The following is a 21,040-nucleotide window of genomic DNA, read 5'->3' as shown; positions in this document are numbered from 1 at the left end:
CGTTGCGCTTTACAATTGGACCAACACTTGGCAATAGGTCATGGAAGTTTGTTACCATGGCAACACAGTGTTATCTGGGATGCTACTAGCAGTGCCTAACTTATCCAAAGAGGTCCAAAGTGTAGCTCTAAAATTGCAAGTCAACCCGAAAAGGGAGTTTGAGCTATCATGCATGTCAGATAGTGTTAAAAAAAAGAAAAAACATATAATAAATGATACTAATATGGATGTATTGGGATTTATTTACTTCCCTTGCTATGCACAGGATAATGGAACCAGGAGCCAGTTCTACAGTTTTTCATTGGTGCAGCAATCCTAGAATCTTGCCCTGCTCCCACCTCCTACCAGAGGACCAGTGGCAATGCTAAGTACTGTAACATGACCCGTCAGTGAAAGGAATTTTTTTTTTTTCAATAATTGCAGTTTTCCCTAAATCTAATGTAGTTTAGGCTAATTCTCATGTAAACCAAAACAGTCGTTCACTGCTGAGGAAAACAGTTTTCACCATCCATTTTACTGGATAATGAATCTGCACAACTCCCAACCCCCACATTGAAAAATAAAAAAACAACACTGCTTGATGAGTTTAACCCAGTTCTGCTAAAGTATAATATTAATTATATCTCATTACTTGTTCTTAGGAAAATGTGATTCGTATCCTTAGAAATCATTACCGTGCTAAGATGAACATTCTGAAGACCAGATTAGAAGTCTATCATGACATCATGGAGAAAAAAACGGCACAATTTCAAGATAAAATTAAGGTGATGATGTACGACAGTACTGTATGTATTACTTTCTTACACTCTTATAGTGCCGAGTGATCTAGCATCGCTCAGATCACTCAGCACACAGTGCTGCACCAGCGCTGTGTGCTGAGCGATCTGTCACTGCCTGTGTTCTCAATAGAGAGATGGCCCCAGCAATAGGGACTCTGACTAGTCAAATCTAGTCAGATTGCTTATAAAATGAGCAAAAATTGCTATGTGTATACCTTTAACTCTCAGAAATACAGAAGCATTGGCATGGTGTCATGGTTTGTAAGCTATATGCTTTTTTATTAGTACAGGTTGAGCCTCCCAGGGCCGGCGCTACCCACTCAGCAGCTCCTGCAAAGCAGGGAGGCGCCATGCTGAAAAGTCGCTGTCTCCCTCCCTGCTCTGCTAAAGCTGCCTCAGCCCTCACTGTCACTGCCTCCTGCTCGCCACACACGGGCAGGTGGCAGTATAAATATTTCCCTGCACCGCGAGTGCTCACAGCCTGCATGCCGCCCTCAGTGCCTGTCTGACACAGGGCGGCAGTATGGAGAAGCTGAGCAGCTCCCTGCACCGCGCACAACTGTCCTCCTCCTGCCCCCTCTTCCTCATGGACACTTGCGCTGAGGCATGTAGCGCTGTCTGTGAATGCCTGAATGACAAGTCATGTCGGGATCCGCCCCTACCCATTGCTCCCTGCGCCTGTCAGCTGTCAATCAAATGACGAACAGGCAGCAGCACCGCCTCCCCTTCCTTCCCTCTTCTCAGTGTGCTGTGCCAGTGCCACAGCCAGTCCTCAACACTCCGCCCCCTCTATCTCCTTCCCTCTTCTTCCATCTACTCCTTCTCTCCCCTCCATTCCCCCTCAGTCACAAGAGGGGTGTAATGGCATCCTCAGCATCCTGCCTACGCAGATAGAAGAGGAGGGACTGCACAAGAGTTAAACAACAAAAGAACAGTGGGCCTTATTCTGATCGGTGCGGCCGAATCCGAATATGCGGCCAGGACCGTGCGTGCGAAACCCCGCCTTCCATACGGATCACCAACTCCGTCCGTACGCGGTAAGAAGCTGGCCGAACGGACCGCATGTGTATTTTTCATGGAATACGCCTCCTCCATTTCAGGGAACCTTCCCCATCATTCGATGGTCGCAGACCATCGAATGCAGGACCGAGTGGTCCACCAGCTCCCGCAACCTCAGACCACATGGACATTTCTCCGTGCAAAAGCAGGGATCTGGGCGGGCAGCTGACATGTCATATGTCCGCCCCCTACACGTGCGTCACGACCGCATTACCATACGTACGCCCAGCGTTTGCATGGGAACGCCCATGAAACGCGGGGCGTATGCATATGGTAATGAGCCCAAATAGCCCTTCACGCCCCTCTCCACCCCCTGTTCGGAGTGTTCACATTTCATGCGGGATTTGGCCGTACGCCCCGCTCGCACATGCGCAGAGACGCCTCTGCACATGCGCAGACACAAAACATCGGCGTCACGAACGCACGCGGATATTACCGCACCAACCAGAATAAGGGCCAGTGAGTCTTTTATTATACATGTTTATAACAATTTTTTTAGTAATTGTAGATTTTTTTATATTAATTTAGACACTTTTTAAATAATTGGCTGGGTTATGTGCCTAAAGGTGTCCATACACGCTGCAATAGCAGCGTGCGATGCGATGTGCGCTCCCGCGGGCCTCGCATCGCACAGTACAAAAAGTATGTGCTGCACATACTTTTTGTTTGCTTTGGGATCGCATCGCACACACATTGCATGTATGCTGTGCGCAGGGCCGTTTCTAGACAATTTAGCTCCCAGGGCGAAAAAAAAAATGCGCCCCCCCCTTCCCCCCAAATACATAACATGGCATAGAAGAAATTGAGCGCGCGCCGAAATAGGGGTGTGGCTTAATTTAAAGGGGGCGTGGCTTAATATAAGGGCGTGGCCTAGCCGGAAAACAATTACCTTACATCACACTTTTGCGACCTGCATGACCAGACATTGGTTACCGCAGGAGTTGTCATTGTCCTCCTGCACTTAAGTTGGCGGGCTGAAGGCCACACAGTGACATAAAAAACATAAAGGCCCACACAGTGACCTAGTACGCCTCACAGATCAAGGCCAAACAATGACAGGCTACTTAAATCATTATACACTATTTATCCATGATGCCAATTACACATTACGTCGCACACTGTGATGCCAATTACACATTATGCCGCACACTGTGATGCCAATTACATATTACGCCGCACACCGTGATAAAAATGACACATTTTTGTTGCACACCGTGATGCCCATTACACCCCACACTGGGATGGCAATTACGCAATACTCCCCACACCGTAATGCCCATTACACATTATGCCCCACGAGCCGCTGCCGCACAACTGATGCCATTTACTAATATGCCCCCACAGTGCCAGATATGCCCCCACAGTGCCACACATATGCCCCCACAGTGCCAAATATGCCCCCACAGATATGTCCCCACAGATATGCCCCCACAGTGCCAAATATGCCCCCACAGTGCCACACATATGCCCCCACAGTGCTGGATATGCCCCCCCACAGCGCCACACATATATGCCCCCACAGTGACAGCTATTCCCTCAAAGGCCACACATATGCCCCCACAGCGCCACACATATATGCCCCCACAGAGACAGATATGCCCCACCATGCCACAGATGTATGCCCCCACAGTGCCACAGATATATGCCCCCACAGTGCTACAGATATATGCCCACACAGTGCTGGATATGCCCCCCACAGCGCCACACATATATGCCCCCACAGTGACAGCTATTCCCACACAGTGCCACACATATGCCCCCACAGCGCCACATATATATGCCCGCAGTGACAGCTATGCCCCAACAGTGCCAAATATGCCCCACAGTGCCACAGATATATGCCCCCACAGTGCCAAATATGCCCCCACAGTGCCACAGATATATGCCCCCCACTTTGCCACAGATATATGCCCCCACAGGGCCAAATATGCCCCCACAGTGCCAAATATGCCCCCCACAGTGCCACAGATATATGCCCCCACAGTGCCACAGATATATTCCCCCACAGTGCCAAATATGCCCCACAGTGCCAATATGCCCCACAGTGCCGGAAGCAGCATACAGTAACTCACTGTGCCTCCCCCTGCTGCCATCGCCTCTGCTGCTGCCTCTTCTTCATCTTCCTTGGGGAGGGGAGGGGAGCGCATCGCATGTCTCTCCTTCCCCTTCACTGAGCTGTCAGCCATTCATACATCGCGGGCTGTCTCCTGATTGGCTGACAGCCCAGTGACACAGTGAGAGAGGGGAAGGAGAGACCACGATGCGCTCCCTCCCCTCCCCTGGGAAATCAATCAGCGGCGGTGGACGGTGAGAGCTAAGAGGCGGAGAGGGGGAGGAAGGGAGGCAGCGCTGGGGGGAGCTGCTGCCGGGCGCCCCGGCTGTTTATTAGAGGTGAACAAGCCGTGCGGCGCCCCGGGCTGCTGCACGGCTTGTCCGCCTCTAGAAACGGCCCTGGCTGTGCGATGCAATCTAGCCCATAACGTATGTGATTCTCGCAGCGTGTATGGGCACCTTTAGTGCCTGCAATATTTTGTGGACACAGCACTGAGATGGTGTATGCATACATGTACATGCACCCGAGATCCTCCATAGGATATGCTCCCACAATCGGGCTGCAGCTTGTTGCAATGGCAATGTGAAAGGGCGCAAAATTTATGGTTTGCAGGAGGGCGCCGGACACCCTAGCATCGGCCCTGGAGCCTCCCTTATCCAAATTATTCCGAAACCATAGTTTCCGCAGTGCACTTTTTTTTTTTTTTTGCTAAAAGCTCTACTGGGGTCAATGGTAACTGGCACTACTGGGGACATCAAAAAATAGATTGCTTAGCATTCAAATTCAATGTCCAGGAGAGTACACAAACTTTGTTTAATGTTTTGAAACCTTCTTTCATGCAAAAATAAAATACATTTGCCTGTAATTCATGTGTTTGATTTGTTTATACAACATAAATGCATTTTGTGTAAACACATGGGTCCTGCATTCAAGATACTGTAACTTATTGAATATAAAAAATATTCTAAAATACAGAATAATCCATTATCCAAAATGCTTTTGGTCCAAGCAGTTTGGATAAGGGATACTCAACCTGTATGTAGTAGATATTGTTAGGGGAGGTCTTTCTGGTGCGGTTGCACCTGTGCCCACTGTGTACCGATTTTCAACAAATTGCACAGGACCCATTGTTCTAATATGCAAATGGTACCTGGGGCATAGGACACAGGCCGGCATCAGACTGTAATTGATTGACAGTCTGATGTTGTGGTAATGGAGAGGGACTGGCTATGGAACATTGGAAGCGCATAACCACTGCTTAGTGGATGAGAAGTGGACAGGGATCTCTATCATTGGATGGAGATTTTGTGGCCTCTGGGACAGGGGGCTTGTGTGCTACCATGGGTGCCACAAGACGGTTCGATCACTACTGCAGCAGGAGGTGTCTGCTTGTAAGATGCCTCCTGCTGCATTACCCTACAGTGCTATCACTGCTGCTTCCAAGGAAGCAGCAGTGCAGCAGTGATAGCTTCTCCGACTGCCTCTGATCCCCAGCGTGTGGTAGATATTAAGGGGGTTATTCTAGTTGACACGCGAAGTTCGCAGTGCTGCTTTACATTTTTAGCCCACCTGCCGCTCACACATGCCGTAACCCCCTTCGCAGGGCAAATTGCATAAACATCCATTTTCAGCCTACAGGGCAGCACCCACATCATTCGATGGTCGCCGAAGATTGAATGATATGGTGCGCACATGCGAATCTGAGACACTCTCAGGTGTCTTAAGCATGCATGTCTCCTGGAGGGGAACATGGCGGGCAGCTGACATCTGGTGAGGTCAGCAGCCCTCCCCGGCACCGGCGTCATCAGCCCTTTGGCATGAGAATGCCCAGCGTTTTCATGGAAGCGCCCATGAAACGCTGGGCGTTCCCATGTGCACGACTACCTGACGCCTCCCCACAAACCCCGCCCGCACTGGTGTTTGTAAGCGCCCTGCGATGGCCGCTTGCACCCGGCACATGCACATGCTCAGAAATATGCATGCACATTAACAAAACATCACGCACGCGTGCGAATTCGCAGGGGTGCGCATGGACCAGAATAAGGTCCTTATTGTTTAGTATGGCATTTTTGTAAATAATAAATTAATAATAGACACATCTGTCTGCAGGATTTGGAAATGGAAAGAGAACAGCTGATAAATGAGAAATCATCCCTCCTTGTTGAAATTAGTCAACTGAAAGAAAAAGGAGAAAGTGAAAAGGTGCTTAACTGTTACACATTAAAATCTATATTTGTTTTTTATTTGTATACAGAATATGTTACTGTTAATATTTTTTAATTATTTGTATGTTTACCTAATATGGGACTGCATAATTACACATTGACTAGTTAAAGTACACTACCACTAATTACCAGTAAAAATGTATATATTTTTCATGAGATATACTGTAGGTCATGGGTCTTCAAACTGTGGCCCTCCAGATGTTGTGAAACTACATGTTCCAGCATGCATTGCCACATTATGGCTGCATTATGACTGAGGCTAGGGAAAAGGTTACAGTCCAATAAGACAGCATGCAGATACTAATAGATGGACGTATGTGGCCACATATGGACATGGCTATTTTCCATCTCAAAATTTCCACAGAGGGCACCATATTGGGAGTGACTATGATTACATTACATTAACATGCTGTAACAAGGCCCAGCAGTGCCCAGTGCTGGCACTGCTCTGAGCGTATGATATCAGGCCATCATGCAGAAGGGTCCGGGCTACCAGCACCATGAAGTGCAGCACTGTCCTGTGCATCCTGAGAGAGCCATATCCATGGGAAGCTAACGGTGCCACCCACAGATTCTAGTGCTCTGTGCTGCGGCTCCACTCGCACACTCCTAGAAATGGCCCTAGCACTTTGCCGCCCTTGATATTTTGCAGGTACTCTGCACACACTAGAGTAGTATAGATAGGCAAGGAACTATAAGACATGCATGTACCTCATTTACCAAGAACCTTGAATTGTACTAATCTTTGATAAAGGGTATTATAGATTATGTACATTGCAAAATATCTGGATAGTAAAAGAAAAGATGAGGATGTGATGAAAACATGATGCCTGAAGTGCTGTTAATGATGGATGAGACAGCTGCTAATAGTGCCTGTTTTACAGTGTAGGACGGAAGAGATGTAATGATGCAATTCAGAAAAAGATCATGTAACAAGTAAGTTGTATGATTTAAGGCACAATGAATTGAAGTATTAACTAACAATGTCCAAGCGTTTCTGAAACTCTACTTCATCATTATGATGCTAATGGTTTCCATGGTTAGTACTGTAGCATACAGTATGCCAGGTGCCTAAGTCGACAGCAAAAGGGCAACATGCACAAGGTTGACATTGACAAAGTACGACACTAGCAAAAGGCCAACATGTAAAAGGTTGACACATAAAAAGGTCTACATGAGTTTAGCACATTTTCTAGTGTCCATGTTGACACCTAAGCTTTGTGCTGCTCTGTAACAGTACATACAGATCCGGTCCCTGTCAATGTGTATGAACTGGCACTGCCGCCAACACAGTCACAGGGGCAGCTCGCATGTCCTGGATCCCCAGAGAGATGAAACAAGCGGTTGGGGTATGAAGCCATGTCCCTCCTTTTACAGAGCCACTCCCTTTTTTCATAGTGCGAGTATGGGAATACAATTACAGATGGAGCACCTCTCTTCATTGCAGGGGACTTTGTAAGGGAACGTGCGCATGCGTCCCCTTACAACGGAGCTCCTCTTGCCGCCCACCACCTCGCCGCCGGTCCCTGCCACGTTCCCCCACCTCCCCGCTCCCCCTCCTATCCTTGCCCGTCTCTCTGAAGTGGAGACAGGCAGGGTTCCGGTCCTCCGCTGATAGGAAACTGGGAAACCCGTGTGTGGGGGACGCTGGCGCGTCCCAGCCAGATGTAGTGTCCGCTTGCCAGCGGGGGCATTCTGGCGGGCCCTGGCACTGGATGAGCGGCGCTACATCTGTACATAGCATAAGAATAAATATGATGTTACACAACTGTGTTGCAGGAATTATTTTGTTACATATTAACAGTTTTTATTTCTTATTAGGACTTCATCACTAATAAGATATTATATATAAAATATTGAATTTTTACTGAAAATGGACAAGAAACCTGAGGGAACCAGTCCACCTATGATTTTGCTGTTGCTTTGTGGATAAAGAAAATCATGACAAATACCTTCCTGCAAATAGCATATACTGTACACTTTGTTCCAGAAAGCCATGGCATTTACAGTAAGGACCAGTGAAGTGCGGTGATGGCTGTGTACAGAGAGGCACTGCCACAGCCACCACCGCGCCCCCTTTCGGCTGTCGTCGCCCAACACCCATACCCCCCTGCGCGCTATCGCCATTGCTGACTGGAAAACAATTCAGAAAATTATACTTACAGCACTGAGGGAGAGGGGAGAACCTTGGCAAGGGAACCGTGTCACAGGAGCCAGGGGTACATGCAACATGGGAGGGAAGAGCCGAGTAAAATCAGCACTCCCAGCACTCTGTGGTTGGACAGCAGCTGGATCACAGCAGCCCCTGTCAATGAAGCACTTCTAGAAGTGCTGCTTTTGCTGTTATTTTCAATTTATTTATTTTTAGCCCACGGCTTATCTCCACCCCAAGCTTCGCCCCCCCACCGGCTTCATCCCTTTACCCTAGGCATGCTTATGGTGCCTCCAAAACTATTGTAAATGCTGCAAATTACTGAAATAATACAAAGAAAATACTTATGACACAGAATACAGAATATGTTCGGTACTTATATGTTAGTTAGGCACCCACTAAGCTATTTGCTTAGTTTTCCACGTCCCCCCTTTTCCACGTCCCCTAGTGGGGCTCGCTACGCTCACCACGCTCGCCACACTATATAGAGTCAACTCCATGCCGACATGGATAGTGGGGGTATGAGCGTACTAACTATAGTGGGCGCCCAACTAACATATAAGTACTGTATATTCTTTGTATTATTTTAAACAAAGTCACAATGGAATCACTGCCTCCACTGACTGCACATCCGAGGTAAGAACATACTGTAAATAGTAAGACCAGATTTTTAAATCCTCAATACTTTATGCTGCAAACAGTACTATTTTATTTAAACCTAGATTATGCCAATTTTGACTGATATATGTTGTAGTATAGTAGATCTTGCATACAGTATCATATAGAATAGTCATGCCCAACCTGCAGCCCTCGAGCTGTTATGAAAATACAGATTCCAGCATGCCTTGCCATAATTTTAGCATTCTCTAATAGGAAAAATTGTGGCAAGGCATGCTGGAACTTGAAGTTTCACAAAAGCTGACGGGCTGCATGTTGGACATGCCTGATCTAGAACTTGAAATATAGGCCTAATGCAGAGTGAATAATATTAGATAACAATGTAACAAAGGAATCCTGCACTAGGATGATACAATTATATAGGGTAGTGGAGGGGTCTATGGTGACCAAATCTGGGTGTCTTTTACTGTACGTTTCGACCCATGTATGCAATTTTCATCTACAACCTAAATTATTATCAATACAATTTATACTTTAATCACAAAATATTATTAAAAGAAAGTATCTCAACTCCAGTACTAGTTGTCACAATGCAGTGGGTATACTGTATAATGATACCTCACAAATTTATAAGCAAAAACCCTGTATTAGGGATGTTTGAGAGCGAAGTATCTTAATGTTAAAATAAAGATTTAATAAAGAGTGTTGAAGAAAATAAATACATTTGTGTAAGAAATAAAGATTTAAAATGTGTCTCTGTCAGCTAATATTTTGTATCTTTGTATCCTTTTATGCAGATTCTAATATTGATTAGCTGCTGGGTAGATGTGTGGATATATTTACTTTGCAGAGCTTTCCATATTCTCTGTATTATTATATTATGGAGCAGGGTAAACAGTAGCAAAAAATATATGTATGCAGTATGATACTATGGGGGACATTTAATAGAATGTGATTTTTAGTCATGTTCAAATTCGCCCATTATCGCACTTTTTAAAATCTCATTTTTTGCCGCGAATTCGCATATTTAGGGCCAGATTCTCTAAGCTTCAAAAGTGATAAAATGGAGAGTGATAAACAGCCAGCCAATCAGCTCCTACCTGCCATGTCACAGACTGGGTTTGAAAAATGTCAGACAGGAGCTGATTGGCTGGCTGTTTATCACTCTGCATTTTATCACTTTTGAAGCTTAGAGAATCTGGCCCTTTATGAGGTGCATATTCCGGGCAAAAAAGTGTGATTAAGGAGCTTATTCTGATCGGTGCGGCCAAACGTGCGTACGTTCGCTATTAACGTACGCTAGCCGCACGCGGCCGTTGGGGTTAAGTCCACCCACAACACTGCCGCATACGTACGGCCAGAAACAACGTAGAAGGGGAGTGGCGTACAAATGAGCGTACGCCAACGTACACGGACGGGCCAGCCCTTACACTCTGACAACTGGCGTACAACTGAGCGTACGCCGCCGTTTACGGACGTCTCTCGTCCGTCTTCCCACCGCCTTCTTGCGGAGATCTGAGCGTACGCCAGCTTGCACGGACGGGTCCCTATTGTTTTCAATAGAAAACTCAGCTTATGTCACCGCTCGTGAGAGTGAGCGTACGTCCGTGTACGCTGACATACCCTTCATATATATGGACCTGCAAATGTTGCCTTTCAACTATAATTATGAAAATTAATTAATTGATTGAATTAATTAATGTGCCAAATAGTGGCCATGGGCTTAAAACATTGCTGAAACATCCTTTGTAGGTGTTAGATGTGGTTTATGTTATTGTATCATAAATACAAAACCTATGTTTGTATTAGAGTGAACACGTTGACACATGTCGACTTGTGTAGATTGAGTGTGCTACTGTGTAAAGTCTATGAAAGCACGTAGTGAATGTGTCGACCTGTTTAACAAATACCTACCTTAGCATATATAAGCAGGTCTTACAAAGATTCTTACCTTAAATTAAACAAACCTTTAAATGTAGAGAAGTATAGAAAGATAACCTTCCAATGTGTTAGAGTGCTGTGTGTGGCTTGCAGGTAGTGAATTCATGGTTTTGACTTAATAGACTGCAGCATTGCTTATTACATTCAGGTGTATGTGTTTGAGTAGTAATCCGCGTAAATTAGCTAACCCAGGCGCACGCTGGCATGCGGTATCTGTAGGGGTGGTTTGAGATGGCGGTTGGCGGCCGCCTGTTTTGTGTCCGAAATGAACGGTGCTTTAGTCGATTGTGCGGTAGTAGCACCGCTCATTTTTGGTGCACACCCCCGTGTACGCCCATATTTACGCCCATTTTCCCTCATTATTTCGGCCGCACCCCTCTTCACGCCCCTGTGCCGCTCCCAATACCCGTACACTCGCGTACAGGTTTTTTCGCACGTAGAGACCCGTCCGTAAGCGTTGGTGAGTGGTCGCGCCTGCGCATTAGCGAATGTACGCATGCGCAGATCATAAAAAATCCCGGGACGTACGCGTACGGCCCGGCCGCTCCAACCAGAATAAGGCCCTAAGTGTGATAATGTGCAAATTTTAGTCATGAAAATGTGAGATTTTTAGGCATGAAAATGTGCGAATTTGAGGAAATGTGCTAATTTGTGTTTAAAAATAAAATGGCGTGGGGTCCCCCCTCCTGAGCATAACCAGGCCCGGGCCCATTGAGACGGACCTGGTTCCAAAAATACGGGGGGACAAAAAGTGTAGGGGTCTGAAATTTCTGAAATTTCTGAAACCAACACCGGGCTCCAACAGCCCGCAGTGTCATGCCACAGCCAGGGGACACGTTTTACATAAGGTCCCCTGGCCGAAACATGAGTACCGTGGCTGGTCAGCCTTGGACGGGGTACCTGGAGTAGTGGGGACCCCCCCAATAAAGGGGTCCCCCCCAGGCTTCACCCATCCAGGGCTGAAGCCCAGGGCTGTCACCGGCATCCCAGGGCATTGGACGCCGGCCTGATAGGTTAAATCAGACATTCCTAACATTGCTTTATACAGGTGAACTACAAGTGCCAGCAGGCCTCCCCCGCATGCTGGGACTTGGAGAACCACAAGTGCCAGCATGCGGGGCGTTAATGGGCCCGCTGGGACATGTAGTCCACCTGTAAAAAGAATGTTAAAATAAAAGACTCAGACAGAAAAGTAAAACTTTTTCTATTGCATTCTAGAAAATTATATTCAGAATCTGCATTGTTGCTATGGGCAATAACCCCTCTTTCAATTTTTAGAAGCTTTAGTAAATTACCCCAAAGGTTATCATAGTGAAAAGATCAAAATTTTGGTTCATGATGTTCAAAATGGCGACATTTTTAAAAGTTCGACGTGCCATTACTGTATATGGTTGGCACAAGTTTTTTTTTTATTATTTATCCATGTGGACACTGATTGAGGCACCTTGTCCAATGCATTGCTAGAGTACTGATCCGGTGAGGGTACAAATTTAGGTACTCTTTACCTAGAAGGGCGCCCATCGTGGTCGTCGCGGGTACATCGCGGGTACATTATTGGCCACCCGCGATGCGAACGATGCGATCAATCATCGCGTCGGTCGCGATGTCGCTAGCATCGCGGGTGGCCAACAATGTGCCCGCGATGTACCCGCGACGACCGCGATGACCGCGATTGATCAATCATCGCGGTAATCGCGATGTCGCTCGCATCGCGGGCGCACAATAATGTACCCGCGATGACCGCGATGACCGCGATTTCTGGCTGTGGAAAAAAGACAAGTGAAAAAAAGGAAAAACACAGCAAATGACATGGCATCCCTCAATTGAAAAAGTGTGAAAAACACAAAAATACATGAAGATTCCACCTAACACTTAAATGTCATAGATAACAATCAAACCGCGCACCTGTTGCGGTGATTTTACAGTAAAACCGCGCACATATCGCCTGTCGCAGTGATTTTACAGTAAAACCGCGCACATATCGCGGTGATTTAACATTAAAACCGCGCAGATATCGCGGTGATTGCGGGCACATGGCAGCTGGTTGCATCATGGGTGACCATGGCCGTCATGTGCCTGCAAACACCGCGATAGTTGCGCAAAAAACAACAAAATACAATAAAAAAACACATCAAATTACATGGCAAACCGCGCACATATCGCCGTGATTGCGGGCACATGGTGGCCGGATGCATCACGGGTGACCACGGCCGTCATGTGCCTGCAATCACCGCGATGGGTGCGCAAAAAAGCAACAAAATACAATAAAAAAACACATCAAATTACATGGCAAACTGCGCACATATCGCCGTGATTGCGGGCACATGGCGGCCGGTTGCATCACGGGTGACCACGGCCGTCATGTGCCTGCAATCACCGCGATGGGTGCGCAAAAAAACAACAAAATACAATAAAAAAACACATCAAATTACATGGCAAACCGCGCACATATCGCCGTGATTGCGGGGACATGGCGGCCGGTTGCATCATGGGTGACCACGGCCGTCATGTGCCTGCAATCACCGCGATGGGTGCGCAAAAAAGCAACAAATACAATAAAAAAACACATCAAATTACTTGGCATCCCTTAATTATAAGACAATGAAATAAGACACGACACAGGTTATGAATTTCAAATTATGACTTATTTTTTTATTTTTTAATAAAATATCTTATTTTTTTAATTTTGTATAAAATAACTTTTTTTTTTTTTAAGAATGGGGGGGGGGGGGGAAGGTCTGGGCGAAGGTCATTGAAAGTATAGGAGAATAGATGCCTCTTGGGAGGAACTGGATTACAACAAGGCAAATCGGAATGAGGCATACAAAAAATGGGGCTCAATACGCAAAAAGGCACCCTGATGCAAACATGCACTGGGTACAGAAGAAAATGCAAATATGCGGAACAGTCCATGGTGAAGGTGCAAAACGAGTACGGACAGCTCAAAGTCCAGGAGTCCGATACTGCGACCATCAGTAACCGAAATTATGGCCTACGAGCAACAAAGTTCATCATGGAGCAAATAACAAACAGAGTGGAACAAGGGCATTGCTGCAAGGCACAATAATTTGAAACCAATTAAAACCAAATCACTAATTAATGGCGCTCTTCACCTGGGAGGGGACTTTGGGCATTATTCTGATCGGAGCGGCCAAACGTGCGTACGTTCGCCATTACCGCACGCTAGCCGTACGCGGCCGTTGGGGTTAAGTCCACCCACAAATCAGCCGCTTACGTACGGGCAGAAATACCGTAGAAGGGGAGTGGTGTACAAATGAGCGTACGGCAACGTACGCGGCCGGCCCAGCCCTTACACTCCGACAACTGGCGTACAACTGAGCGTACGGCGCCGTCTACGTCCGTCTCTCCTCCGTCTCCCCACCGACTTCTTGCGGAGATCTGAGCGTACGCCAGTTTGCACGGACGGGTCCCTATTGTTTTCAATGGAAAACTCAGCTTATGTCACCGCTCGTGAGAGTAAGCGTACGTCCGTGCACGCTGGCATACCCTTCACATATATGGACCTGCAAATCTTGCCTCTCAACTACTAATCTGACAATTGATTAATTAATCTATTTGTTATTCAATTATTGTTTTCTATTAACTCAATTGTCTACCTTAATAAAGACCTAATAAAACTACATTTTAACCCACATTACATGTATATTTGTGATGTTCTAATGTGGCATTTTAATCACTATCTATGTGTCCCCATATTGCTGTTACTTTTAAATCAAGTTATGTTGGTGTTTCTGTATATGTACTAAATTATGTACGTAATTACTTTGTCCAAAATGTGTAACATGTATACCTACCCTGATGTTATGTGTTATTTTACTCAAAAACACACACATTCACACATCAATCATTACCCCTCACCTCAAATTACAAGTATAACTTACAGTACACATCTGTATGTACCTACCCTTACACGCCCTCTAACATATTTATTATTAAAAACACAGGCAATTTCGAACAGTAATCCAACTTTTATTTTATAACATTAAAAAAAGGGGGGGGGGGGATAAATAAAAAATTAAAGGCGGGCCTCCAGAAGCCCAAAAAGGAGCTGGAGGTAGACGAGGGTGAGCATTATTTCCCGCATTATTGCGGCCACCTCCTCCTGCTGCTGTTCAGTGTCTGTAATGAAGGGATAAAACAAAAAATTAATATACACAAATGTTTGTTGTATTTGTACATAATAAAAAGTTCAGAGTTATGTGTGAAGGCCACATACATTTAGAAACTACATTGAAGATGGGTCTGCTGTAAACACAGTACTAAAAAAAAATATGTTAACACACACATACTGTACATAGTAAATAACATTAATTCAATTACTCCTTCATCAATGAATGTATGCTGTATCCCAATTGGTACTTTGGTTTTGGGGGACTCTCCTCTAACCTCACAATTAGCCTGTGCTATTTAAGGGTTATGACATTGTTGTGGCTTATGCACTCCTTACTATTTTAAATTTAGGACATTGCTGTACAAATTATAGGCCTACAGCTATGTTTGTAAAGCATGCATCCGCATGGCCTCACACACTATTACCAAAACAATCTCTACATTTAAGTTGCACCAGTGGCAGATTAAGCCTTTGGGGGGCCCGGGGTACTTTAGAGCGGGGGGCCCCCTTGCACTTGTCATTACTGGCCGCACACTGCATGGGCGAATATTATACTGTCAAAACATAGAGTAAAGGCAGAATAAACTTGGTCAATGGTTACCTGCAGGGGATATATATATATATATATATATATCTATATATATATATATAGATATATATATATATATATATATATATATATATATATATATATATATATAGACAGGGGGTTGGCGGCACTCGGAATAATAATAGACCCCATATATATATATATATATATATATATATATATATATATATATACACACACCACATGAAAAGCCTGTGTTTGTCCCTCTGCCCCTTACTCTGGAGGAGACCTCACAGTCCTAGTGCTGCCTCTGATTAAAAACCCTCCTATGACTAAGCTGCTGCTGCTGTTCTCCATGGACCTGAGAAGCATGTAATGAGCTCCACCAATCAGAGCTCAGCACAAACTTCTCAGCCTCTGTCCTCTGGTGCAAAGTGTCATGGGACTTAGTCAACTCCCAGAAATGCACTGCACACTTGTGCAATCAGTGTGCCTTGGCTCCCGATGCTCAGCACCATAAATCATTGTCACATTGGCAGATAGGTCAAGCTGCAGCACTACCCCACCCATGCACAAAACATTTAGCTAAAAAAAAAAACATAACTTAAACATGTTATTTGTAAAAAATACATGACAACCACAGGGGGCCCCTAGCTAGAGGGGGGCCCAGGGGCACTGACCCCTTGCGCCTCCATTAAAATCCGGCCCTGTGTTGCACATCATGCTGGGAACTGGAGTTACCCAACACCTGGAGCCACATAACTACCACACCACTAATGTCGGATATCTCATTGGATGTACTGTTATGTCAATTATTCAAGGGGTGAGGCATGGCCACACTCCAAAAAACCACCAAGGGGAGCCTTGTTCCTGGAGAAGGACAGGACACACCTCATGGTCGGCCTGCAGTGATATGTTGCAACTAATGTTGATGTTGGATACACATATGTGGTTGTTGTGATTGTTTATGTGTAGAAATGTGTAGGTCAACATTAGACACATTATTTACTTACGGCTACTTGAGCCATCCTGGTTGCCGTTGGTTGGCTGTGCAGTGGTTGTGGGGGTTAGGAGCAAGGTGGATGGTCCTGTAGTTTGGCCCGAGGTAGTGGGTGTGAGTGGGGAGTGGAGAGGTTTGGGGGTGGGTGGTGGAGAGGTGTAGGGGGGTTGGAAATGGGGTGGGGAGGGGGGGGGTGGGGGTTGTGGAGGGGGTGGGGGTTGTGGAGGGGGTGGGGGTTGTGGGGGGGGGGGTTGTGGAGGGGGTGGGGGTTGTGGAGGGGGTGGGGGTTGTGGAGGGGGAAGGGGATGGGGAAATTGTGTGGGTCCAAACTGCACCCTGGGTCTCCTCTTCTTCCTCCTCCTCTTCTTCCTCCTCCTCTTCTTCCTCCTCCTCCTCTTCCTCCTCCTCCTCTTCCTCCTCCTCTTTCTTCTCCTCCTCCTCCTCCTCCTCTTCCTCCTCCTCCTCTTCCTCTTCCTCTTCTTCCTCCTCCTCTTCCTCCTCCTCCTCGGCTGCCTGGTCCCGGGCTGCCTGCTCCCGGGCTTCAATGCGTGCCCTTGCCCGTGCTGAAATGTTCATGTTGATGGCATAGAAATCGAAGATTGGGTTTCATAAAAAAGGGGGAAAGAAAAATTCACATTAGTCATGCTCATAACCTTCAAAATTATCATTGCTGTGAAATTTCAGACATTTATCATGCAAACTATTTGATATCCTACACCCAAAAACTGATCAACTACTTAAACCCCCCCCTATACACCCCCTATACACCCATATACCCCCATATACACCCATATACACCCATATACACCCATATACACCCATATACACCCATATACCCCCCATATACACCCCCATACTCAGGAACATATTTATAAAAAGTACACAAAACATTGCTAAAAAACGCTGACATACTAGTAATCAAAACTTACATCGGGCAATATGGCGGCGAAGGCTGCTGAGTAAAACCGGCTGCCGCCGGCGCAGGTCTGACCAGCGCCGCTCAACCTGCCCCAGGCTTCTGCGGACGCCGGTGGTAGAGAAGAGGAGGCGGCGGGCAGCAGTATACGCCCGCCGCTTGTCGGCATTACTGACATAAGGGCCCCTGGGCCCCAGGTGACGGTCCATCACTTCCACCAGGGCCAAAAGCTCTGACGTGGAAAAGGGCCTAGCTCTTGGACAAGTCATATTGGCAATGGCGCAGTTATTAATTGCAGGTACATATATCACTTTTGGTGCTTGCTGATTGGTCGAAAAAATTGTTTGTTTGGTATTAACTTTATTAATCCCTCTTACATTAACAAACTGGATGCGAATAGAAACTTACGCGGACCGTTCCGATATACACACACAACAACCAACAGCATGCATTCAATGAACAGAGAAGTACTGTATTGACAGTGTGCGGAAAATAATACACGCAACCCTCTACTTATAACTACGCTGCTTAAAGGGGGCACGATACACCGATATGCATGGAGAGGAGTACTGTATATACAGTAGGCGGAAAATAATACACGCAACCCTCTACTTATAACTACGCTGCCTAAAGGGCCACAATGCAACATGTTGCTGTATGACAATTTCATACACATTACATATGCAAGGCAAGCATGATAACGTGATGTTTTGAAATGTGACTCACAAAGCATACACGAACTCCAACAGATACCAGCTGACAACACTCATCATTGGAATGACAGGTGCACACATTTCACGATGTAGCCCACAATGCTCCACAACCTGTGTATATACATATACGGGTGATTGATCAGGTGCATTGAGACCTGCGTAATTTAAGCGGCAATTATCGGCGGGAAATATCGGCGTAAATTTGCATCTACCTTGCGGGGAAATATATACGCCCCCTTGTTCGTGGCGGGAGATTAACATATAAATATTCAGTCAGATGCAGCCCACAATTGCTGCAAACATGTCTGACTCTGACGATTCAGCAGCAGAGGACGCTCTGCAGAGAGCACAAGCAGAATCCCTGCTTGAAGCATTACAGAAGAGGGAACAGGAGCGGAGAAGGAGGGCCCAAGAGAGGAGTCGCCTGCAAGATCAAGCGGGCCCCTCAGTAACAGGCCCTGGTGAACCTCCACCAGCTCCACAAGGGCCAAGCAACCAGCCAGAACAAGAGGTTGCATCTCTCCAAACAGGTGTGACCCAGCAGGTGCATGGTGAGAGAACTGGGGCCACCAGAAAACGTGCTGCAACATCTAGGGTGATGACTGAGCAGGATACCACCACCAGAAGGAGAAACCCTGCATTTGTAGAGGCCGAAATGCGAATTCTAGTGCCCAGGGCACGCGAATGGATTGAATTGGCAACCAGGAAGCCGGGTGCCAGTGCAAGGAGAAACCTTTGGGACAAGATAACAGAGGAAGTGAACCAGGTGTCACCAGTGGTCAGAACTTGGGACGCGGTGAAGAAAAGGTTAGTGTGTTTGTCAGGTCAATTTTTCAGCAGTCTCCAGCAGGAACTGAGGCCCTTATTCTAGTTCACTCTTTCTGGCCAAATATTTCTTAGATGGACAAAACCATGTGCACTGCAGGTGAGGCAGGTGTTACTTGTGCAGAGATAATCAGATTTGGGTGGGATTTTACACCTGCCTCACCTGCAGTGCACATGGTTTTGTCCATCAAAGAAATATTTGGCCACACATGGCACAAAAGATCACCCACACTAGGAAATGTCACGTAGCTAGGGGTACCACATAGTCCCTTTAATTCCGGACACATATTAATTACACAGGTTCTGTGGCTGGCTGACTTCAAGACTCCACTTCACCTAATTTTAAACTGCCACAGAACCTGTGTAAGTAACATGTGTCCGGAATTAAAGGGACTAGGTGGTAACCCTACACGTAGCACAGTGGTGCACATATCTCATGGTGATATTTGTATTTTTAAACTTGTAGGTGGACTGACTTCAAAAGTGCCCTGAAGAGGAAGATGACTGACCGGTACAACCACAGCATGTCCACCGGGAGCGGTCCTATGCCTGACCATTTGGAGTATACCCCCCTGGAGCTGGACTCCTGTGACGTCATCGATGTGGGGGAGATCAGGGGGATCTCCAATATGGACAGTGAGCTCCCGGCGGAGGTCTTTGCTGCTGCTTTTGATGGTAAGTCACAGTAATGCATTGTATTTAGAAAGATATTTTTTATTGCGTATGTGATGGTGACATTGTTTTCAATTCTTATCCTAGCAGAAGCAGAAAGTCAGGATGTACCGGCAGCATCTTCCTCTGCAGAGCCACAGGTGGAGCAGGTGGTCCAGCCTCCAGCAAGACGTCGCCCCCAGCCCCAGCCACAGGAGACATTGAGTGAGAGCAATCCCCCATCTGCTGCCCCACCCCAAGCTGCTCCCCAACCTTCCACCTCGGCTGACCCTCCTGTGTCGACTAGGGGAAGACGCCGAAAGCCAGCTGAGCCAAAGGCCCCTGTCCCCAAGGCCCCATCTAAAAGGGGCAAAAAAGGGCCCAAATGAGACCTGGTTCACTTCCTCTGTGGTTGGAGGCCAAAGGTTTAAATTGCACTGGACATCCGCTTCCTGAGTTGCCCATCGATCCATTTGCGTGCCATGGGCATGAAAGTTCGTATTTTGACCTCTACAAATGCAGGATTTTTTTTTTTGGTGGTGTGTATCTTGCTTAGTATTCACCCTGGTTGTTGCAGTACGTATTCTGGTGTCCCCATTTCTTTCACCATTGCATTTGCAGGGTAACACATGTTTGGAGATATGCAACCTCTTGTTCTGGCTGTTTTATTATTTGTGTGTCTATTTTATTTGTTTATTTGATTTCTCACATTAAAGTGTCAAGCTGTGATGCTGAACAGCAAATAAATTTATTTTACAAATTAAAACAAAATTGTGGTATGTGTAATTTCTTGTGTGAAACAAATACTAGATTTATGTGTACTTACTGACCAGGGTATTTTTGAACATTTGTTGAACTGTGGTGGAAGTTTCCCATGTGTAACCCTCTCCATGGCCATTCCCATGTTCCTATCCAACTTTTCCCTGCTAATTAGTTTGTGTCAGCACATGTGCAGAGCAACTTAATAGGTGAGAAAGCAGTTTGTGTGCAGGTGAGGTAGCTCCTACAGTAGTAGGTAAAAGCAGGTCCAGAACAATGCTTTCCTCATGGAGTGGGTGAGGCAGACAAACAAGGGTGAAAAGGTAAATTTCTGTAGGAATGCATATGTGTCCTCCCTAAAAAAAGATGTGTGAATGGGCCAAACATGATAAATTAGCTTGTGAACAAACATGCATAACTTTTAAAATATATATGATTTGACAGTGTCATAATCAGATGTAGGAATCCTTTGTTAGAGAGATGAGAGTGCAATAATGTGATTGGTGGCATCTTACATCCAGAGTGTTGTGAAATCCAAATCATAGCAGATGAGATAGTGGTACAGGTCATTATTTTGGGTACTATACAAAGATTGTGTGGAAAATAGTGGTCATGGGCTTCAAACATTGCTGAAACATCCTTTGTAGGTGTTAGATGTGGTTTATGT

General features: G+C 46.2%; 1 protein-coding gene across 2 annotated transcripts in view; it reads left to right on the top strand.

Moving 5' to 3' along the window:
- LOC146078414 (uncharacterized) overlaps nt 1-9,588 on the top strand; it is a 99,223-nt gene extending 89,635 nt beyond the window's left edge. Inside the window, exons 8-11 of one of the 2 annotated variants that reach the window (XM_083186105.1) lie at nt 642-764; nt 6,001-6,093; nt 7,006-7,052; nt 7,938-9,588. In XM_083186105.1, the coding sequence (XP_083042231.1) occupies nt 642-764; nt 6,001-6,093; nt 7,006-7,052; nt 7,938-7,968 (294 nt within the window). In that variant the 3' untranslated portion in view covers nt 7,969-9,588. Of the gene's footprint in view, nt 1-641; nt 765-6,000; nt 6,094-7,000; nt 7,053-7,937 lie in introns of both variants that reach the window. The other variant, XM_083186106.1, reaches the window with a different exon arrangement.
- The last annotated feature ends 11,452 nt before the right edge of the window (nt 9,589-21,040 follow it).

The sequence above is a fragment of the Crinia signifera genome, chromosome 1, assembly GCF_055691185.1.
Source record: "Crinia signifera chromosome 1, ASM5569118v1, whole genome shotgun sequence".
Taxonomy (NCBI): Eukaryota; Metazoa; Chordata; class Amphibia; order Anura; family Myobatrachidae; genus Crinia; species Crinia signifera.
Note: the sequence above shows the minus strand (reverse complement) of the source record. Positions and strands in the feature narration are given on the sequence as shown.